The following is a 24,184-nucleotide window of genomic DNA, read 5'->3' as shown; positions in this document are numbered from 1 at the left end:
AACATCTATATAAGGTGATATCCCAGGAAGGCAACATCAATGATCAGGGACCTCCACCAACTGGGCCCTGCACTCTTTTCAATGCTACCAGCAGGAGATGAAGACCCACACTTCAGATTTCAATAACTGCTTCTTTCCCAGTGCCTACAGGCCTTAAACCAACTTGAAAATCCATAATTCCACCTCAGACAATGTTTCCCTCAACATATACAAACGTCAATATGCTTGACTTTATTGCATAATTTATGTTGAGGTAGTTAATATTCGTCATGTACTGCTGTAATGTAATGGGGTAGTAGAGAAGATTAAAGAACACTTACCCTATTTGTCAGGACATTGAGTACAAGAGTCATGAAGTTATCTTGCAGCTTTATAGAACCCTGATCAGGCCCATCTGGAGAACTGCATTTAGTTCTGGTCGACCCATTACAGGAAGGGTGAGGGGGTTTTGGAGAGGGTGTAGAAGAAGTTCACCGGTATGCCACCTGGACAGAGGGCATGAGCTATAAGGAGAGATTGGACATATGTAGGTTGGTTTCTCTGGAACGGCAGACACTAAGGGGGGAAATGATGGAGGTTTATAAGATTATGAGAGGTACAGATAGATTAGACAGCCAGTACCTTTTACCCAGGAATGAAATGTTTAAATTTCAAAGTAAATTTTATTATCAGAGACCATTTATGTCACCACATACAACCCTGAGATTCTTCTTCCCGAGGGCATACCCAGCAAATCTACAAAATAGTAACTAAAACGGGATCAATGAAAGATCAACCAGAGTGCAGAAAACAACAAACTATGCAAATGCAAATATAAATAAATAGTAATAAATAACAAGAACATGAAATAGCAAGATAAAGTGTCCTTAAAGTGAGATCATTGGTTATGGGAACATCCCAGTGGATGGGCAAGTGAATGTAGTTACCCCATTTTGTTCAAGGGCCTGATGGTTGAGGGGTAGTAACTGTTCTTGAACCTGGTAGTGTGAGTCCTGAGGCTCATGTACCCTCTACCTGATGGCAGCAGTGATAAAAGAGCACGGCCTGGATGGTGTGAATCTCTGATGATGGATGTTGCTTTCCTATGACAGCATTTCAAGTAGAGGTGCTCAATGGTTGGGTTTTCCCCGTGATGTACTGGGCAGAATCCACTAACTTCTGTAGGATTTTCTGTTCAAAGGCATTGGTGTTTCCATACCAAACTATGATGCAGCCAGTCAGTACACCCTGCACTACACAGGTATAGACATTTGCCAAGATTTTTGATGACATGCCGAACCTCTGCAGAGTTCTGAGGAAGCAGAGGTGCTCTCGTGCTCTCATCGCAAATATATTTATATGATGGATCCAGGACAGGTCCTCTGAGATAGTAACACCCAGGAATTTAGTTACTGATCCTCTCCACCTCTAATGAGGACAGGCTCATAAACCTCTGGTTTCCCCCTCCTGAAGTCTACAATCAGTTCCTTGGTCTTGCTGATATTGAGCGAGAGACTGTTGCTGTGACACCACATTTTTTAATCTTCCTCCTAAAAACTGAGTCATTACCATCTTTGGTGCAGCCCACAACAATGGTGTCATCAGTAAATTTGAATATGGTGTTGCTGCTGTGCTTAGCCACACAGTCATAGGTGTAAAGCGAGTAGAGCAGGGGGCTACGCATAGAAACTTGTGGTGAACTGCGCTACTGCAGATCATGGAGGAGCTGAACTGACCGGGGAAAACAAGGGAGAAAAACTAGGATCCAATTGCACAAGGAGGTATTAAGACCAAGGTCCTGGAGTTTTTTGTTTAGTTTTGAGGTGATCATGGTATTAAATGTTGAGCTGTAACCGATAAAAAGCATCCTGATGTATGCATCTTTTCTGTCCAGATGTTGCAGAGTTGCGTGAAAAGCCAATGAGATGGCATCTGCCGTGGATCTGTTGCTCCAGTTGGCAAATTGGAGAGGATCCAAGTTGCCTCTCAGGCAGTAGCTGATAAGTTTCATCACCAACCTCCCAAAACACTTCCTCACTGTGGAGATAAGTGCAACTGGGCATTAGTCACTGAGGCAGCTCCCCACACTTTTCCTGGGCACTGGTATGATTGAAGCAGGTGGGTAGCACACACTGCCAAAGCCAGAGGTTCAAGGTATCAGGGAACATCAGTGAATCTGAGGGAAGCACTTAAGATGAGAGAGTTAAGTTCAAAGGAGCCATGAGAGGCAAGCTTTTGCACAGAAAGTGGAGGGTGCCTGGACTGTGCTAATATGATAGAGGTGTGGTGAGAAGGGAGTGACATTCTGTGGGAGGGGTTGGAGTCATCTGCAACCATGTAGACAGAGTTAGAGTAGAGCGCTAAGCGTGGTCGTCATCATGGAGGAGGTGTTGCTGCTTGTCCTCAATCTTTGTGTCTGCTGGTCAGGAGTTGTAGAGGGAGTTTGTTTGGAATTAAAGTATTGAAGCAAAGCTTGTAGTCTAACATAGGTGTCTTTACTATCCAGATGCTCCATAGATGAGTGTAGGGCCAGGGAGGTGGTGCCTGCATTTCACCTGCTCCAGAAGTAGGCAAATTGCAGTGGGTCAAGATTGCCTGGGAGACAATGTGCCATTTCCAGCCCCACAAATCCACAGGGTTTTATCCCAATCCAAAAGGTTTTACCCCAAATCTATAGTGATTTACCCCAATCTATAGTGTTGTACCCCAATCCACAGAGCATTACCCCAATCCAGTGTTGCACCCCAAATCCAAGGGCTTTACCTCAATCTACATGGCTTTATAGCCAATCTACAGGGTTTACCCCAATCCACATCTTTATCCCAAAACTACAGTTTTAACCCAAATCCATAGGACCTTACCCCAATCCACAGGACTTTACCCCAATCTACGTTTTAGCCCAAATCAGAGGGTTTTAATCTAATCTACATGGTTTTACTCACAATCTACCATCATTTTCCCCAATCCACTGAGGTTTACTGCCAATCCACAGAGCTTTACCCTAAAACTACAGAGGTTTAACCAAAACTACAGGGTGTTACCCCAATCCACAGGGTTTTACCCTCCATCTATAGGAATTTACCCGTAATCTACATGGTTTTACTCTGAACCTACAGGGATACCACCCAATCTACAGGGTTTTTGACCAATTCACGTGGTCTTTCCCCTAAACCACAGGTCTTTACCCCTATTCCACAGAGTTCCCTCCAACGTACAGGGGCTTATCGCTAAAAAGGAATGTGCTGGCACGTGGCCAAGTGGTTAAAGCGTTCGTCTAATGATTTGAAGGTCGCTAGTTCGAGCCATGGCTGAGGCAGCGTGTGTGTCCTTGAGCAAGGCACTTAACCACACATTGCTTTGCGACGATACTGGTGCCAAGCTGTATGGGTCCTAATGCCCTTCCCTTGGACAACATTGATCGCGTGGAGAGGGGAGACTTGCAGTTGGTCTTCCATACAACTTTGCCCAGGCCTGCGCCCTGGAAACCTTCCAACGCACAAACCCATGGTCTCACGAGACTAACGGATGCCTATATATCCCTAAAAAGACCTTAAGACATAGGAGTAGAATTAGGCCATTTGGCCCATTGTGTCTGCTCTGCTATTTAATCGTGGCTGATCCTTATTTTCCCCTCCTCAGCACCACTCCCCGGCTTTCTTCCCATAACATTTGATACCTGTCCAATCAAGAACCTATCAAGCTTTGCCTTAAATACACCCAACGACCAGGCCACCACTGCTGCCTGTGGTAATAAATTCCACAAATTCACTACCCTCTGGCTAAAGAAATTTCTCCACAGCTGGTTTAAATGGATGTCCCTCTATTCTGAGGCTGTGCCCTCTTGTCCTAGACTCCCCCACATGGGAAACATCCTTTCCACATCTACTCTGTCAAGTCCTTTCAACATGTGAAAGGTTTCAATGAGATCCCCCCCCAATCATACTAAATTCCAGCAAGTACAGACCCAGAGCCATCAAATGTTCCTCATATAACCCTTTCATTCACAGAATCATCCTTGTGAACCTCCTCTGAACCCTCTCCAATGCCAGCACATCTTTTCTTAGATGAGGGGCCCAAAACTGTTCACAATACTCAAGGTGAGGCCTCACCATTGCCTTATAAAGCCTCAGCATCACATCCCTGCTCTTGTATTCTAGACCTTTTAAAATGAATACTAACATTGCATTTGCCTTCTTCACCAACAACTCTACCTACAAGTTAACCTTTAGGGTGGTCTGCACGAGGACTCCCAAGTCCCTTTGCATCTCAGATCTTTGGATCTTCTGTCCATTTAGAAAATAGTCTGCACATTTATTTCTACTACCAAAGCAAATGATCATGTATTTTCCAACATTATATTTCATTTGCCACTTTCTTACCCATTCTCCTATCTGTCCAAGTCCTTCTGCATCCTACCTGTTTCCTCAACACTACCTGCCTCTCCATCAATTTTTGTATCATCTGCAAACTTGGCAACAAAACCATCTATTCCATCATCTAAATCATTAATATACAGCATAAAAAGAAGTGGTCCCAACACCAATCCCTGCGGAACAACACTAGTCACTGGCAGCCAAAAGGATCCTTTTATTCTCACTCGCTGCCTCCTACAAATCAGCCAATGCTCTAACCATGCCAGTAACTTTCCTATAATACTATGGGCTCTTAACTTGGTAAGCATCCTCATGTGTGGCACCTTGTCAAAGACCTTTTGAAAGTCCAAATATACAACATCCACTGCATCCCCTTTATCTATCCTACTTGTAATCTCCTCAAAGGATTCCAATAGACAGGATTTTCCCTGAAGGAAACCATGTTGACTTTGTTCTACCTTGTCCTGTGTCATCAAGTACTCCATCACCTCATCCTTAACAATTGTCTCCAATATCTTCCCAACCACTGAGGGCAGGCTAACTGGTCTACAATTTCCTTTCTATTGCCTTCCTCCGTTCTTAAGGAGTGGAATGACATTTGCAATTTTCCAGTCCTCTAGCACCATGCCAGAGTCCAATGAATTTTGAAAGATCATTACCAATGCCTCCACAATCTCTACCACTACCTCTTTCAGAATCCTAGGGGGCAGTTCATCTGGTCCAGGTGACTTATGTACCCTTAGGTCTTTCAGATTTTTGAGCACCTTCTCCCTTGTAATAGTAACTGCACTCACTTCTCTTCCCTGGCACTCTTCAACAACTGGCACACTGCTAGTGTCTTCCACAGTGAAGACTCATTTTCTAGCAGTCCTGTATCCACATCATCTTTATTTTATTTTTTACATACTTGAAGAAGTTTTTACTACCCACTGATATTGTTTGCTAGCTTGCTTTCATATTTCATCTTTTCCCTCCTAATGATTGTTTTAGTTGACAAAGTTTTACTCCAGGTACCACGGGGTTGTACCACCAATCTACAGGGATTTCCCCCAATAGAACATAGAAATCTACAGCATGTTACAGGCCCTTCAGCCCACAATGTTGTCTTGACCATGTAACCTACTCTAGAAACTGCCTAGAATTTCCCTACCACATAGCCCTCTATTTTCCTAAATTCCATGTACCTATCTAAGAGGCTCTTAAAAGACCCTATTGTATCTGCTTCCACCACCGTCACTGGCAGTGCATTCCATGCACCCACCACTCTCTGTGTGAAAAACTTACCCTGACATCCCCTCTGTACCTTCTTCCAAGCACCTTAAAACTGTGCCCCCTCATGTTAGCCATTTCAGCCCTGGGAAAAAAACCTCTGGCTATTCACACAATCAAAGCCTCTCATCATCTTATACACTTCTATCAGGTCACCTCTCATCCTCTATTGCTCCAAGGAGAAAAGGCCAAATTAACTCTACCTTTTCTCATAAGGTACACTCTCCAATCCAGGCAACATCCTTGTAAATCTCCTCTGCACTCTCTCTATAGTATCCACATCCCTCCTGTAGAGAGGTGACCAGAACGGAACACAGTACTCCAAGTGGGGTCTAACTAAGGTCTTGTATAGCCGTAACATTACCTCATGGCTCTTGAACTCAATCCCACAGCTGATGAAGGCCAACATACCAAACACCTTCTTAACAACACTGTAAACCTGCACAGCAGCTTTGCATATCCTATTGACATGGACCCCAAGATCTCTCTGATCCTGCACACTGCCAAGAGTCCTACCATTAATACTATATGCTGTCTTCAAATTCGACCTACCAAAATGAACTACTTCACACTTACCTGGGTTGAAGTCAATCTGCCTCTTCTCAGCCCAGTTTTGCATCCTATTGCTGTCCCACTGTAACCTCTGACAGCCCTCCACACTATCCACAAAACTCTCAACCTTTGTGTCATCAGCAAACTTACTAACCCATCCTTCTAGTTCTTCATCCAGGTCATTTATAAAAATCATAAAGAGGAGGGGTCCCAGAACAGATCCCTGTGGCACACCACTGGTCACCGACCTCTATGCAGAATATAACCCGTCTACAACCACTCTTTGCCTTCTGTGAGCAAGCCAATACTGGATCGACAAATCAAGGTCTCCTTGGATACCATGCCTCCTTACTTCCTGAATGAGCTTTGCATGGGGAACCTTATCAAATGCCTGAGTGAAATCCATATACACCACAATCTACGGGGTTTCCTGGTTTCTCCCAATTGACTGGGTTCTACCTTAATCTACAGGCTTTACCCAACCTATCCACAAGGTTTACCCATCTAAAGAGGTTTTTACCCCAATGTAGAAGATTTACTCCCAATTTACATGGATTTACACCAATACACAGAGGTTTACTTCCAACTGTCAGAGCTTTACCCTCAACCCACAGGGTTTTAACCACCACTCTACAGCGTTTTACCCCAAAACTACAAGGTCTTATCCTAAAACTACAGGATTTTACCCCTAAATACAAACTTATCACCAATCCACAGGATTCTACCCCAATACACGGGATTTTACATCAATCTTCAGGATTGTACCTAAAATCTACAAGAAGTTACGCCCAATCCATGGGGCTTTTAAAACACAGGGTTTTATCCCTAAAATCAACAGTGTTTTACCCCAATCCACGGGGTTTTATCCCTAAAATCAAGTGTTTTACCCCAATCCACAGGGTTTTACCCCCAAGCCTACATGGTTTTACCACCAATCTACAGTGCTTCCCCCCTCCCCCCGACAATCTATAGGGTTTCCTAGTTTCCCTCGATCTACAGGGTTCCTGCTAATCCACAGATTTCCCGGTTTCCCCTATAGGGTTTTACCTCCCCCAAAATCTACATCGTTTTACCCCAATCTACAGTGTTTTACACACATTCCACTGGATTTTTACCTCAAATCCTAAGTTTTACCCCAATCCACAGAGTTTTATCCAAATCCACGGGGCTTTACCGCAATCTACAGGGGTTTACCCCTACCCACAGGATTTTACCCCGATCCACAGTTTTAACCGCAATCCACAGAGTTTTATCCCAACTGAAATTCTTTACCGCAGTCCACAGTTTTTTAACCCAATTTACAGTGTTTTTCCCCCAATCCACAGGATTTTACCCCCCCAATATACAGAGTTCTGTCCCAAATCGATTGGGTCCCTGTGTCTTTGTGCCGATGATCTCCTCCCCGGAACGTTGCTTCGTGGAACTTTCGTGCTGCGGCGATGAATTGCCGGGAACATCCGGTTTGCGGCTAAGGAGGCGGTGGAGGGAGAGAACGGTGAGTGAGGGGGAGGAGGCAGGGAGTGGAGTAGAGGGAAGCAGGGGGTGGAGTGGATAAAGAGGGCACGGAGGAGATGAAGGAGAACGGTGGTGGTGGGGGTTTCGAGAAATGAAAGCGGAAGGAAGGAAGGAGGGAGGGAGGGAAAGTGTTATGAGGGAGTGGGGTGACGTAGGAGTTGGGTAGGGAGGGGTGGTGTAGAGAGAAAGAGAGGAAAGGGGGAGCGGGAAGGGGAGGGATGGGGTGGTCAGGAGAGAGCAGGAAGGGAAATAGGGGATGAGGTGGAAGAGAGTGTAGGGGGAGGGAGGGCAGCGGTGGGGGAGGCGGAAGTAGGAGGAAGGGGGAGGGGTACGAAGGGCAGGGGGTGGGGAAGGGAAAGGAATTAGGGGAGGGGTGAGGGGAGGAGGTGGAGGGAGGAAGGGAGGGGGTGGGGTGGGAGGTATGAAGGGGTGGGAGAGGAGTGGGTGGAAGAAGAGGAGGGGTGGGAGGGGGAGATGGGGTTGGGGAGGGGGGAGAAGGGGAAAGAGGCGGGGGAGAGGAGAGAGGAGGGAGTGATGGACATGTGGAAGTAGTAAAGGTGATGAAGGAGGGTGTGGGGTGGATGTGAGTGGGAGGGAGGGAAGGAAGGTGGGCAGGTGCATACAGTGAGCGAAGTTGCGGAGGCAATGAATGAGGGATTGTAGGGGTGGGACTGAAAGGGATTGTGGGGGGGTGGGACTGAATGAGGGATTGTAGGGGGTGGGACCTGATGAGGAAGGGGAGAGCAGAAGGGAAAGGAATAGGGAGTGGAGATGAAAGAAAGGTGATTTTGGGGTGAGGGGGATTGAGGGGTGTGGGGTGGAAATGAGGAGAGGAGTGTGAGATGTGGAGAATGGAGGAATGGGGAACAGATGAATGAGAGACAGTGGAGGGTGAGAGGGAAGTGGAGTGAGTTTGTTGGTGAGGGGGTCAGTGTTTGATAAGGGGGATTTCCATGAAATTGTGACGAGAATGGGATGTGTGTGTGTGTGCGCTCAGTGGCAGGGTAGGGTGCCACTCTGGGACAGGAAGCTACCATCACTGATTTTTCATTGTCCTCTGTACTGTGGAAAACTTCTGTCTGCCTGCCATCCAGGCAGCTCCCTCCATACTGAGGTAGTGGCCTAGCTGGAGTGAAGGGTGGTGGACCAATGGAAGGAGCTCGAGTGGGGGAGAGTGGAGTTTGAGACACGTTGTGGGTGATAGGTGGAAGCCAAGAAGGAAGGAGAGAAAGGATTAAGGAAAAAATGACAGAAGGAGTCAGTGGTTGAGAGATGAGGTGCAGGTTCTGGGGTCTGGTAAGGACAGTGGCTAATGGAACCAGATACGAGGGGTTGGTGGAGATAGGAAAAGTGTGTGGGTGATGATGGACATCATCTTGGAATGAGTGCCAATTTCAAATTGACATTCATTTATCAAATGTACAGAAACATCCAGTGAAATGCATTGTTCGTATTAACAACCAACACACCCAAAGATGTGCTGGGGTGGCCCACAGGAGTCACCACAGATTCTGGTGTCAAGATAGCATGGCCACAATGTTCAGCAGAACAACATGCAGCCAGCAACAACAGCAGCAAAGCAAGCCCCTTTCCCACCCACTGACTCACCCAGCCACCCACACAGACAGACAGACCCCCAACCCCAGGACAGGCTGATTCCAGTACTTGACCAGAGAGCAAGTTAAGTACAACAGCAATGACAAGAACAACAAAGCAAGCCCCTTTCCCTCCCACCCACACAGACAGATCTCCAACCCAGTACTTGGATGGCATTAGCCAAACAGACAAACTTTACAAGAATGTTGTTGTTACCTCACAGGGCTGAGAGCCTCATTCAGAATAATCACACTGTACTGATGTGAGACCAGGGTCCTGCAGAACCTGCTGATGCAAAGAACCATTGGCCACGTACAAGTGGTCATTATAGATGGTGGGACGACGAGCCTGTTTTCATGCTGGATGACTGAAGCAAAACAGAATTCAAATCTAGTGTTACCGCTGCAAAGAAATTGCAGGTTGAAAAATAAGGTGCCGGGGCCACAGTGAGGTGATTGGAAGATCACATCTGAGGGATCCATTCAGGAGTCTGATAACAGCCGAGCAGAAGCTGAACTTGAGCCTGGTGGTACTTGCTTTTGTACCTTCTGCCCGAGAGGTAGGAGAGGGCCTTGATCACGCCGGCTGCTTTCCCAAGGCAATTTTAATTGTAGATGGAGTTGAGGGAGGGGTGGTGGACATCTGTGTCCACAACTCCCTGCAGTTTCTTCAGAGATACAGAACTACACAGCATGGGTATACGCCCTTCCGCCCAACCAGTCCCTGCTAACCACTCAGTCCCAATTTTGTGTGTTCAGCCCATATTGTCCTAGGCCCCACCCGTCCAAGTATTTCATAAATTACCCTATTGTACCTGCCTTGAGTACTTCCCCTCATATATACTTTACACCCTCCGCATGAAAAGTTTGCCCCTCAGGCTCCTTCTAAATCTTTCCCCTTTCACTCTAAATCCATGCACTAGAGTTTTGGAATCCCTACTCTGAGGAGAAGACTGTTACCATTCACCTTAACTGTGCCTCTTCTAACTTTAAACATTTTGGTAAGGTTGTCTCCCATCCTCCTACGCTCTTAGGTATAAAGACCCAGTCTGGCCATAACTCAGGATCTCTAGACCTGGCAACATCCCCCTATATCTTGTGTGCCCTCTTTCCAGTTTTGCCATGTGTTTCCTATTAGAGTAAAACTATGCAATTCTCCAAGTGTGGCCACACCAACAGTTTATACAACTGTAACATAATGTCCCAACTCCTATACTTAATGGACTGGTAATGCTGCCCAATCCGCTACATTGACAACTGCATTGGTGCTGCTTCATGCACCTGTGCCGAGCTCATCAATTTCGTCAACTTTGCCTCTAACATCCACCCTGCCCTCGAATTTACTTGGTCCATCTCCGACACCTGTCTCCCCTATCCCTATCTCTCTGTAGTCTGTCTACTGATGTCTTTTATAAGCCAACTGACTGTACCTCTTCCCACCCTGTTACTTGTAAAAATGCTACTCCTTTTTCTCAGTTCTTCCTCTTTGCCGCATCTGTTCTCAGGATGAATCTTACCGTGCTTGAATATCTGAGATGTCCTCTTTCTTCAAAGGATGGGATTGCTGGCTCCTCTGCCTTCACCCGCATCTCCGCATTTCCCAGACATCCTCCTGCCACCATAACTGTCCAATATCCACTCTTGCCTCCCTTTTACTCTTTATAAATCTGAAAAATATTGTGGTATCCTCTTTTATATTATTGGTTAGTTTGCCTTCATATTTAATCCTTTCTCTCATTGTGTTTTCCATTGCCTTCTACTGGTTTTTAAAAGCTTCCCACTAATTTTTGCTATATTATATGTTGTTGCTGGCTGCATGTTGTTCTGGTGAACATTGTGGCATATATATCTTTTACTTTTATGCTGTCTTTGACCTCCTTTGTCAGCTATGGTTGCCTCATCCTCCCTTTTGAATACTAGTTCATCTTCGGGATGAATCTGTCCTGCAACTTCCCAGAATTGTTCCCAGAAACTCCAGCCATTGCTGTTCTGCTGTCATCTCTGATAGTGTCCCCTTCCAATCAACTTTGACCAGCTCCTCTCTCATGCCTCGAATTCCATTTGCTCCACTATAGTACTGATACATCTGATTTTAGCCTCTCTCTCTCTCAAGCTGCAGGGGGATTTCTATCATATTATTATCACTGTCTCCTGAAGGTTTCTTTACCTTAAGCTCCTTAATCAAATCTGGTTCACAGCACCTGATCCCCTGGTGGATTCAGCCACAAGCTGCTCTGTTGTAGGCATTCTACAAATTTCTTCTTGGGATCCAGCACCAGCCTGATTTTCCCGATCTGCTCACATATTGAAATCCCCATGACTATCACAATGGCTTCTGTTGGGATGCCTATATATAACTCCCATAAGGGTCTTTTTACCCTTGCAGTTTTTTAACTCACCACAAGGATTCTGATCCTATCTCCTTTTCTAAGGATATGACTTTTTTTTTACCAACAGAGCGCCCCACCTCTCCCCCCCCGACTACTTGCCTTTCAGTAAAAATGTGGATGTTAAGTTCCTGAGTATGATCTCCTTTCAGTCATGACTCAGAAATGCCCACAATGTTGTACCTGCCGAACTCTAACTGCGCTACAAGATAATCTACTTTATTCTGTATACTGTGTGCATTCAAATATAACATCTTCAGTTCTGTGTTCATCACTTTTTTTAAAAATTTTGCCCCCATGTTACCGAAAGTTTAATTCTTATACATTTCTAAACTTGTGGGATTTTCCATTCTGGAGACTTTGTAATCTCTCCAGCACTCTCCTTCCTTTTCACTGTATCCTCAAATTTCCAAACGCACACTTCAACCCATCCCACTGGCTGCCTATCCTTACTGACAGTCTCAGTACACTCTGCATCTCTTTGTATACCAACTGCCCCTCTTCCATGGGTTCACTCTCCGGAACACTAATCTTCCATATGCAATGCTGACTGAGCAAGCTAGGGTTTTTCTCTTTTAAGTGAAGGAGACTGAGAGGTAACCTGATAGAAGTGTGTAAGCTGATAGGAGGCATAGATAGAGTGGATAGCCAGTAGCTTTTTCTACAGGGTGGCAATGGCTAATACAAGAGGGCATGATTTTAAAGTGATTGGAGGAAAATATAGGTGATGTCAGAGGTAGTTTTTTTATATTTAGATCTGTGACTGCATGGAACAGGCTACCGAGGGTGATGACAGAGGCAGATACATTAGGGACATTTAAAACACTCGTAGATAGGCACATGACTTGGCTGTGTCATCCCACTGAGAAGTACAGAATGCATTAAGCTCATCGGGGAGCTATACTGCCCAACATTGCTCTGTAAACTGTTACAGTACACCTTTGAGGATTATGTGGTTAGTCCAGGACTCTGGGACTCCAGCTTTTCTTTTGGCATCTCTACAGATTTTGAGAAGGAAGTGAAGACATTGCAGTACAGCACCAGGACATGCCCTTCGGCCCACCATGACCTGCTGAACTAATAAACAGAGGCATAGCAGCAGAATTAGGCCATCAAGTCTCCTCTGCCTGATTTATTTTTACTCTCAATTGCTTTTTCCTGCTGTCTCCCCATAACCTTTGACGCCCTGACTAATCAACCTGTCACATTCCACTTTAAATATACCCAATAACTTGGCCTCCAGAGCCGTCAGTGGCAATGAATTCCATAGATTCAGCACCCTCTGACTAAGGAAATTCCTCCTCATCTCAGTGTGAGTTGTACTGTCATAGAAACAACACTGCACAGAAACAGGCCCTTTGGTGCGTCTAGTCTTTGCAAACCATTAATCCATTAGTCCCATCGACCTGCACTGGACCATAGCCTTTCATAACCCTCCCAGCCATATACTTATCCAAACTTTCCTTAAATGTTGAAAGTGAATTGCATCCACCATTTGTACTGGCAGCTCCTTTCACACTCTCACCATCCTCTGAGTAAAGAACTTCCCTTAAACATTTCAAGTCCTCCCAAAGTGTAATACCTCAAACTTGTCTGCATGAAATTTCATCTGCCATTTTTCAGGCCAGTGTTCCAGCTGGTCCAGATCCTGCTGTCCACTGCACCCCCAATCCTGGAATCAGATATTTGATGTAGATGACGAACATCAGTGGACCCAGCATCAATCCATGCAGCACACCACTAATCACAGCCTCCATTTAGAGAGGCAACCATCCAATACCAATCTCTGGCTTCTCCCACAAAGCTAATGTTGAATATAACTTACAAGTGACTATACCTTCTTGACCAAGCTCCCATGCAGCACCTTGTTAAAGACCTTGCTAAAGTCCACGTATACAATAGACAATATCCATTGCCTTTCCTTCATCAACTTTCAGGGTAACCTCCTCAAAAAAGCTCTATAAGATTGGTTTGACTTGACCTACGTCTCTGTCTATTTGAATACTTACATCCTGTATATCTTCCTTTAGAATGTCCTCCAGGCTCAGCGGCCTATAATTTCTCAGCTTATTCTTAGAGCCTTTCTTAAACAACAGAACAACATTAACCATCCTCCAATCGTCTGTCACCTCACCTGTGGCTAAGGACTTTCTAAATACCTCTGCTAGGGCCCCTGCTGTCTCTGCATTAGCCTTCCAAAGGTCCAAGGGAACACCTTCTCAGGCCCTGGGGACAGCAAACACCTACTCCTCCGCAAACTGTATACTGTCTATGACTTCACTGCTCTTTTGCCTCACTTCTATAGAATTCGAGTCCGTCTACTGAATAAATACAGATGCAAAAATTACTTTTAATATCTCCCCCATCTCTTTTGGTTAAATCTGTAGATGACCACGCTGATCTTCAAGAGCACCAATTTTGTCCTTTTCTATCCTTTTGCTTTTAACATATCTGTAGGAGCCCTTAGGATTTTCATTCATCTTGTCTGCTAGAGAAACCTCATGTCTGCTTTTTGCCCTTCTGATTTCCCTCTTAGGAGCACCCTCTGAGTCCTGCTAAAGGGTTTCGGCCCAAAATATCAATTGTACTTTTTTCCCATAGCTGCTGCCTGGCGTACTGAGTTCCTCCAGCATTTACTGTGTGTTTCCCTCAGGTGTTTTCTTGCATTTCTTATACTCCTCAAGCACCTCATTTGTTCCTACCTGCCTGTACCTGCTATGCACCTCTTCCTTCTTAACCAGGGCTTTAATATCTCACTGGAACCAGGGTTCCCTGAACATGTTAGCCTGGCCTTTTATTTTGACAGGAACATATAAACTCTGTACTCTCAAAATTTCACTTTTGAGGATGTTCCACTTATCAGGCATACTTTTGCCAAAAGACAAACCATCCCAATCCACACTTGCCAGATTCTTTCTGAAACTATTAAAATTAGCCTTTCTCCAATTTAGAATCTCAACCCATGGACCAGACCTATCCTTTTCCTTAGTTATCTTGGAACTAATGGAATTGAATTATGATCACCGGATCCAAAGTGATCCCCCACACAGTCTTGATCTGTCTTGTTTTCAACTAGGAGATTCAGTATTGTACTTTCTGTCATTGGGACCTCTTGTATATTGATTAAGGAAACTTTCCTGAATACATTTGACAAACTCTTCCCCATCTAGTCCTTTTATAGTATGGGAGTCCCAGACAATATGTGGAAAATTAAAATTACCTACTATCACAACCTTCTGTTTCTTACAACAGTCTGCGATCTCTCTCCAAATTTGTTCCTCTAGATCCTACAGACTGTTGGGTGGTCTATAACATAATCCCATTAACGTGGTCATACCTTTCTTATTCCTCAGTTCCACCTATATAGCCACACTAGATGAGCTCTCCAGTCTGTCCTGCCTGAGCACTACCATGACAAGTAATGACTACCTGATGAGGAATGCCACCTTTGCCCCTTTAATTCCTCCCACTCAATCTAAAACAATGGAACCTTCGAACGTTGATCTGCCAGTCCTGCCCCCCCCCCCCCCCGGCAACCAAATCTTACTAATGGCTATAATGTCATAATTCCATGTGCTAATCAATGCCCTAAGCTCGTTTGCCTTTCCTATAATACTCATTGTACTGAACTAGACAGCTCAGAACATTATTCCCACTGTGCTCAACCTATCCACTCCTGTCTTTGTATGTAGGCTTAACATCTTTCCCCACAATCTCACTATTTGCCCTGTCGCTCTGATTCCCATCCCCTTGCGACTCTAGTTTAACCCTCCCTGCCCATGCAGCACTAAGCAAACCTTCCCGATAAGGTATTAGTCCCCCTCCAGCTCATTTGCAAGCCATCCCATCTGTGCAGGCCCCCCCTTCCCTGGAAGAGAGCCCAATGATCCAAAAATCTGAAGCCCTCCCTCCTGCACCATCTCCTTAGCCACGTGTTAAACTGTATGATCTTCCCATTTCTGACCTCACTTGCACGTTGCACAGGTAACATTTCTGAGATCACAACCCTGGAGGTCCTGTCCTTTAACTTAGCATCTAACCCCCTGAACTCACTGCAGAACCTCGTCACCCTTCCTGCTCATGTCTTTGGTACTGATCCAGACCATGACCTCTGGGTGCTCAAGAATGCTGTGGACTTGACCTGAGATGACCCTGGCACCTGGAAAACAACATACCATCCAGGAATCTTGTTCTTGTCCACAGAACATCCTTTCTGCTCCCCTAATCAATGAATCCCCTGACTCAGTGCCAGGAACTTGACCACTGTGGCTTTCCTCTACTAGGTCACCTCCCCATTAGTATCCAAAGCGATATGCTTGTTATTGAGCGGAATGGCACAGGGAATGGTTACCCTGCACTGACTGCCAATCCCCCTTTCCCCCCTTCTGGTGGTCACCCATGGTTGTGCATCTCTTAGGTGTGCATTTGTTAATCAAGCCCACAGCCTCCCGAATGATCTGAAGTTCATGCAACTCCAGCTTCAGTACCCTTACATGGTGTGTAAGAAGCTGCGGTGAATGGTCTCTGGCTTCACACATCGCATAAGAGGAGCGTTGAACTATCCTGCCTGGCATCCCGAATGTTCTCACTGTGCAATGAGAAAGAAGTTAAGCTACCTGGACAATCTACCGAGAGCCTCTGCATCTCCTCGCCAAAGCTCTAACACTGGCCCACTCACACAATGGCCGGTCCACTAAACTTAACTTTTATTGGCCTTTGCCATGTGCTGATTTAACCCAGGATCTGCGACCTGCAGAATGTCTCGAAAGGCAGCACTCCTCTTTTCAAATCTTGCCCCCAGTACACAATCTGTGGTGTTCTAAAGGGACGTTCTTCTATTCTGTAGCTGTGCCCTCAGGTCCTAGATTCTCCCACTGGAGCTATAGGAAACATCCTCTCCATGTCAATTCTATCTAGGTCAATATACGGTGTGTTTCAGTAAGATTCCCCCTCATTCTTCCTCATACGTTAACACTTTCATTCCTAGTGTCATGACACCCAATTCCTTCTCACAGGCAAATGGTACCAGTTTGGATCTCCTGGTCAGCACAGTTGTGTTGGGCCGAAGAGCCTGCTTCCTGCAGTGTAGTGACCTGGACTCAGACAGTGGTATTGGTTTACTTCTGTCACATGTATCATGATACAGTGAAAAGCTTGTCTTGCATATTGTCATACAGATCAAAGCATTACACAGTGTATTGAGGTAGAACAAGGTAAAATAACAATGCAGAATGTAAAAGGTACCGAAAGGTACATACAGTGGATGTAAAAGATAAAAATGTAAGATTATAACGAGTTGGATTCTGAGGCCTAAAGTCCATATTATTGTACGCAACGTCAGTTCAAGAATCTGATAATAGTGGCTGTCCTTGTGCCTGGAGTTACAGTGCCAACAAAAAGTATTCACCCCTCTTGGAAGTGTTCATCTTTTATTGTTTTACAACATTGAATCACAGTGGATTTAATTTGGCTTTTTTTTTTACATTGATCGACAGAAAACGACTTTTGTGTCAAAGTGAAAACAGATCTTACAAAGTGGTCTAAATTAATTACAAATTTGAAACACTTGGATAAGTATTCACCCCCTTTAAGTCAGTATTTAGTAGATTACCTTTAACAGCAATTACAGCCTTGAGTCTGTATGGATAAGCTTCTCAGCTTTGCACATCTGGATGCTCCAATTTTCCCCCCATTCTTCTTTCTAAAACTGCTTAAGCTTTGCAGCTCTGTCAGATTGCATGGGGATTGTGAGTGAACAGGCCTTTTCAAGTCTAGCCACAAAATTTCATTTGGATTGAGATCTGGACTCTGATTTGGCGTCTCCAAGACATTGTTGTTTTTAAGCTATTTCTTGTGTAGTTTTGGCTTTATGCTTGAGGTCATTGTTTTGCTGGAAAACAGATCTTCTCCCAAGTCACAGTTCTCTTGCAGACTGCATCGGGTTTTCCTCCAGGATTTCCCTGTATTTTGCTGCATTCATTTTACCCTCTACCCTCACAAGCCTTCCGGGGCCTGCGGTAGCCACCACCATGTTTCACTGTACAAGAGGTCTTTTTGATGATGTGCCAAATTTTCATTTATGTCAAATATAGCGTTTAGTCTGATGGCCAAAATACTTAGTTTTGGTTTCCATCTGACTTCAGAGTCTCCCACGTGCTTTCTGTTGTTGCATGTGCATTCTCTCCCTTCTCAACCACTGAAGCTTGTAACTCCACCAGAGTTGTCTTGGCCTCCCTCATTAGTCCCTTTCTTGCACGCTCACTCAGTTTTGGGGGTCTCTGCCATCCTAATTCTTCTTGACCTCAGCGCAGGATTCGATACTGTGGATCACACCATTTTAATAGACTGTCTCCAGTACGGGGTTGGTGTTGATGGCACTGCCTTGAACTGATTTATATCCTACCTCAAAAATAGAAGCTCCTCCGTCAACATCGGCAAATTTTCTTCTCCCCCAGCTCGTCTCTCCTGGGGGGTCCCACAAGCTTCCATCCTAGGTCCCGTTCTTTTTTTCCTCTCCTCTCCTCTCCTCTGCCCTCCCCCTCCCCTATATATATATATATAATATTTTATATACTTCCCCTTCAGCCAAATCATTCAAAACTACATTTCTTTCCACTGTTGTGCTGATGACACACAGCTTTATCTTCTCCTCAAACCAAACGACTAGTCAAATCTAGTCAGCCTCATGAACTGACTTGAGGACATAAAGTGTATGGCACAAAACTTTTTACAGCTGAATGAAGACAAGTCTGAAGTTGTCCTATTTGGCTCCCCTGACTCCATCAAAGTGATTACCAACAGTCTTGGTAACCTGTCCACCCTTGTAAATCCCTTGGTGTGATATTTGATTCCACCTTTAAGTTTGACAAGCAAGGTAATGCAGTACTAAAAGCCAGTTTTTTCCAGCTTCGTATTATTGCCAAAATCAAGCAGTTTCTCTCTTTCAAAGATCTCGAGAAAGTCATCCACACCCTTATATCCTCCCGCTTGGACTACTCCAACTCCCTGTATACTGGGATTAGTCAGTCATCCCTGTCCCGTCTGCAACTGGTCCAGAATGCCGCAGCCAGGCTCCTGACAGGTGCCCGGAAGGGGGACCATATTACTCCTATCCTGGCCTCCCTCCACTGGCTGCCAGTACGGTTTAGAATTGATTTTAAGATTCTCCTGTTTGTTTTTAAAGCCCTAAATGGGCTGGCTCCCCCTTATATCACAGACCTTCTAACCCCTTATTCTACTTCCAGGTCCCTCTGGTCGGCTGACTGTCCTGCAATTTAAACTGAAGCTCAGGGGTGACCGCGCTTTTGCTATCTTTGCCCCTAGACCGTGGAACAGCATTCCCCTCCCTATCAGATCTGCCCCCTCCATCGACTCTTTTAAATCCAGGCTCAAATCTTACTTTTATTCACTAGTGTTTGAATCCTCCTGATGTGGCTGATTTTTGGCTTGTGCCTAGGCCCTTGTGTTGTTTCTTTTGTGCCTATAAGCTGTTTGCCTTGTTGGTTATGTCTGTGTTTCTCGTATTTGTAATTTTAGCTATTCTGCTGTGATCTGTACAGCATTTTGGTCAATGTGGGTTGTTTTTAAATAAATAAATTTGACTTGACAGCTTGCTCTAGGCAGATTTACAGCTGTACCATATTCTTTCCATTTCTTGGTGATTGACTTACCTGTACTCCAAGGGATATGCAGTGACTTGGAAATTTTTTTTGTATTCATCTCTTGACTTGTACTTTTCAATAACCTTTTAGTGGAGTTGCTTGGGGTGTTCTTTTGTCTTGGTGTAGTTTTTGCCAGAATACTGACTCATCAGTAGCTGGGCCTTCCAGATACAGGTGCATTTTTACAATAATCAATTGAAACACCTTGACTGCCCACAGGTCTCCAAACACAGATCTCCATTTAACTAATTATGTGACTTCTAAAACCAATTGACCTCACCAGATATGATTTGGTATATCATATTACAGGGGATGAATTCTTACACAATCAATTATTTTGTGTTTTATATTTGTAATTAATTTAGATCACTTTGTAGAGGTTTGTTTTCACTTTGACATGAAAGAGTATTTTTTTGTTGATTAGTGTCATAAATGCCAAATTAAGTCCACTTAATAAAACAATAAAACATGATAACTTCCGGGGGTGGGGGGGTATACTTTTCATAGGGTATGTATGTGCTATCAGGCTATTGTATATTCTGCCCAAAGGGAGAGTGGGAAAGGGACAGTATCTAAGGTGGGTGGGGTCTTTGATTATTTACTTATTGAGGAAGCGTGGAATAGGCCATTCTGGTCCTTCGAGCCATGCTGCCCAGCAACCCCTGATTTAATCCTAGCCTAATCACAGGACAGTTTATCCTACGTCTTTGGACAGTGAGAGGAAACCAACGTGGTAGTGGGGAGGATGTGCAAACTCCTTACAGCCAGCGGCATGGTGTATAGTGCCCCAAGTTACGATGGCTGCTTTACAGAGGCAGTGGGAAGTATAGGGCAGAGTCCATGGAGGGTAGGCTGATTTCCGTGGTGTGCTGAGCTAGCGTTCCGGCACGTTGGGATTGCTGTACTGGACCATGATGCAGCCAGTCAGGATAGTACATCTGTCAGTGTTTGGTGATGGGTGTCAGGCAGTGATTCTGGGGCCTTGTGGTGTGTCTGAGTGTGAGTGCGTGCACACATTGTCACTGTGTGATGCTGGGGATATCGCGAGAGAAGTGGATTGTTCACGTTTTTGTTAGTCTACCCATTCCCTCTCTCTTCCCTTCCCCTCCCCCTGGCTGTCTCCTCCTCCCCTGACACATTCCCTCCTCCCCGTCTCCCTAGCCACTCCACCCTGATTCACTACACCCCTTCATGTCCCACCGCCCTGTCCCCGTGCCCTACAAAGCCCAGGCCCTTCCGTTGTCCCTTACTCCATTCACCTCAACCCACCTGCCCAATCCCTCCTCCCTGTTTGCCCCTCCAACTTTCCTCCTACGCATATAACCTCCCTTTCCATCACCCTCCCCTCTCCTCAATCTCTTCCCGTTCCCCATCTATCTACCTTGCCATGTTCTCCCTCCCACCTTTCTTGCCACTCTCCACTCTGCTTCTCCCACACTACATCCTCCCTTCCCCTCTTCCCGTTCTTCCCCCATCCTCACTCCCCGCCCTATTTTGCTGACCAGCTGACCTTTCTCTTTCCAACCCCCTACAGGTTTCCCGTCGCCCCTGTCCCTCCCCCCACCAGCCAAAGCCATGGCCTTGGATGGGCAGGAGGCTGCTGCAAGCCAGGAGCCCGGGAGGAGGAACCGGAGGCGCGGCCCCTATGCCTGCCCCGAGTGCGGTGAGGTCTCCTCCTCGCTGGCCCGCCTCCGTTCGCACACACGCAGCGCCCACCGGCCCCCGGGACCCCCCGCCAAGCCACTGCTGCGGGGAGGAGGTCGGGTGGTGGCCAAGCGCGGCATCAGGGCAAAAGCTGAGGGAATCGCTGCAGAAATCACCAAGACAGAGGCCGAGGAAAATGCCAGGGGAGACGGCGAGCCAGCGGCAATCGAGCGCAGTGTGGAAAGAGGACCAGCAGTGGCAAAGCGAGCCTCCAGGGGCCGACCCAGGAAGGTGGCCGCACTGAGCTCCCAAGCAGAGGCCAATAGTGAGGGCCAGGCGAGGGAAAACAGGACGGTCACTGTGAGTGACAAGATCATCACTGTGGGCAACAGGACAGTCACTGGGGGTGATGAGACTCTCGCCATGAGTGACAAGATTGCCATTGTCACTGTCGATGCTGGGGCTGAGGATGTGGCAGCAATTGCCGGGGGCGAGGAGATGGCTGCAATGGGCCTCAAGATGGTGGCCATGGGCAACAAGATGGTGGCCATGGGTGACAGGGTGGCCGCCTGCCTCGCCGGGGGTGATGAAGTGGCTGAAATGGGTAGCAAGATGGTCGCCATGGGCACCAGGATGGTGGTAGGGGCCGACCGGCTAGTCACCGGGGGTGATGGGATGGCTGCCGTCGGTGATGAGCCAGTCGCTGGGGGTGACGAAACAGCTGCCAGGAGTGACGAGATGGGTGGCGAGTCTGTTGCTGGGGACAACAGGATGGTTGCTGGTGCTGACAGGACAGTCCGTCGCTTTTCCTGTCCGCTGTGCCCCAAGGCGTACCGGACTGCGTCAGAGCTGCGGGCCCACGGTCGTTCGCACACGGGTGAGAAGCCCTTCCCCTGCGGCGAGTGTGGCAAGGCTTTTGCTCGGCCCGTCTGCCTTCGGGTCCATGCTGCCCAGGCCCACGGCCCCGGTCCCGGCCGGGCCTGCCTCTGCGCCCACTGTGGCAAAGCCTGCGCTAGCCCGGCCAAGCTGCGGGTTCACGAACGCCTGCACACTGGAGAGCGGCCCTACGCCTGTCCTGATTGCGGCAAGGCCTTCGCTGACCCGTCAGTGTGCCGCAAGCACCGGCGGGCACACGCTGGCCTGAGGCCCCACGTCTGCCCCGCCTGTGGCCAGCGCTACGCCGAGCTCAAGGACCTGCGCAATCATCAGCGCCGGCATACGGGTGAGCGACCCTTCCTCTGCGCCGCCTGCGGCAAGGCCTTCGGCCGTCTCTCCTCGCTTACCTGTCACCAACGCATTCACGCCGCCGACAAACCCCACCGCTGTGCCGACTGCGGTAAGTCCTTCACCCAGCGCTCCTCCTGGCGCAACCATCGCCGCACCCACTCTGGCGAGAGGCCTTTTCTCTGCCCCGCCTGTGGCCGCCTCTTTGCCGATCCCTCCTCCTTCCGGCGTCACCAGCGGGCCCACGCCGGCCTGAGGCCCCACGCCTGCGACCGCTGCCCAAAGCGCTTCCGCCAGCCTGCCGACCTGGCCTTGCACCGCCGCGTGCACACCGGCGAGCGGCCGCATCCCTGTCCCGACTGCGGCAAGGCCTTCGCAGCCTCCTGGGACCTGAAGCGGCACCGGCTGGCCCACAGCGGCCTACGGCCCCATGCCTGCCCTGACTGCGGCAAAGCCTTCGCCGAGCGGGCTGGCCTCACCAAGCACCGGCGCACCCACACTGGTGAGAGGCCCTACCGCTGTGGCCGCTGTGACAAGGCTTTTGGTGTCTCTTCGGGCCTGCGTAAACACCTGCGCTCCCACGCCCAGGAGCCCTGCCCCATTTGCCCCGCTGTGCTGGAAGGCCGGGCCGCTCTCCGCCGCCACCAGCGGGAGCACCCGCCTCCCCCACCCTCAGATGGGACGCCGGCCCCCCTGCCCTCTGCCTCTTCCCCCTCCAGCACCGCGGCTCCCTGGCGCTTCCCCTGCCTCCTCTGCGGCAAGGAATTCACCAGGCGCTCGGGCCTGCACCGACACCAGCGGGCCCATGCCGGGACGGAGGGTGAGAGGGAGATGCAGAGAGGAGGAGAGGGGGGAGAGGAGGCAGAGAGTGATGTTCCACAGCAGGTGTGCCAGGAGGTGGAGGAGGGGGCTACTGTCTCCCCTCGGGTCAAGGAAGAAGAGGAGGAGCAGGGCGAGAGGGGGCACTGGCCAGAGGAGGAGGGGGAAGAGGCGAAGGTCCAGCTGCCAGCTGGGGCTGGATTTCAGGGGGAGGGATGTTGAACCTGAGGGGGGTGTGTAGGAGGAGGAGCCTCTTGTCATCAATTCATCCAGTTGTCCCTCTGGCCTCTGCTCTCTCCCCACAGTACCCCCTCTCTCTCCCTCACCTTGTCTCCACTCCGCTCTCTCCCCAAAGTACCCCCTCTCTCTCCCTACAGTAACCCCTCTCTCTCTCATCTTGTCTCCACTCTGCTCTCTCCCCACAGCACCCCCTTTCTTTTTGTCACCTTGTCTCCACTCCGCTCTCTCCCCACAGTACCCCCCCTCACTCTCATCTTGTCTCCACTCCGCTCTCTCCCCACAGTACCCCCCCTCACTCTCATCTTGTCTCCACTCCGCTCTCTCCCCACAGTACCCCCCCTCACTCTCATCTTGTCTCCACTCCGCTCTCTCCCCACAGTGCCACCCTCACCTTGTCTCCACTCTGCTCTCTCCCCACAGTGCCACCCTCACCTTGTCTCCACTCTGCTCTCTCCCCACAGTACCCCCTCTCTCTCTTACCTTGTCTCCACTCCGCTCTCTCCCCACAGTACCCCCCCTCACTCTCATCTTGTCTCCACTCTGCTCTCTCCCCACAGTGCCACCCTCACCTTGTCTCCACTCTGCTCTCTCCCCACAGTACCCCCTCTCTCTCTTACCTTGTCTCCACTCTGCTCTCTCCCCACAGTACCCCCTCTCTCTCTTACCTTGTCTCCATTCTGCTCTCTCCCCACAGTACCCCCTCTCTCTCTTACCTTGTCTCCACTCTGCTCTCTCCCCACAGTACCCCCTCTCTCTCTTACCTTGTCTCCATTCTGCTCTCTCCCCACAGTACCCCCTCTCTCTCTTACCTTGTCTCCACTCTGTCTCTCCCCACAGTACCCCCTCTCTCTCTTACCTTGTCTCCATTCTGCTCTCTCCCCACAGTACCCCCTCTCTCTCTTACCTTGTCTCCACTCTGCTCTCTC

At 47.9% G+C, this 24,184-nt stretch overlaps 1 protein-coding gene across 1 annotated transcript; it reads left to right on the top strand.

The window, feature by feature from the left end:
* The first annotated feature begins 7,618 nt into the window (after window positions 1–7,618).
* LOC134353880 (zinc finger protein 668-like) lies at window positions 7,619–23,262 on the top strand. Its single transcript, XM_063062387.1, has 2 exons — window positions 7,619–7,668; window positions 20,866–23,262. The coding sequence occupies exon 2, from the start codon at window positions 20,907–20,909 to the stop codon at window positions 23,238–23,240; it is 2,334 nt and encodes a 777-aa protein (XP_062918457.1). The 5' UTR covers window positions 7,619–7,668; window positions 20,866–20,906; the 3' UTR covers window positions 23,241–23,262.
* Window positions 23,263–24,184: the final 922 nt, after the last annotated feature.

Source organism: Mobula hypostoma, chromosome 11 (assembly GCF_963921235.1).
Source record: "Mobula hypostoma chromosome 11, sMobHyp1.1, whole genome shotgun sequence".
In the NCBI taxonomy this organism is placed as follows: Eukaryota; Metazoa; Chordata; class Chondrichthyes; order Myliobatiformes; family Myliobatidae; genus Mobula; species Mobula hypostoma.
The sequence above is the reverse complement of the archived record's forward strand: the minus strand, read 5'-3'. Positions and strand labels throughout refer to the sequence as shown.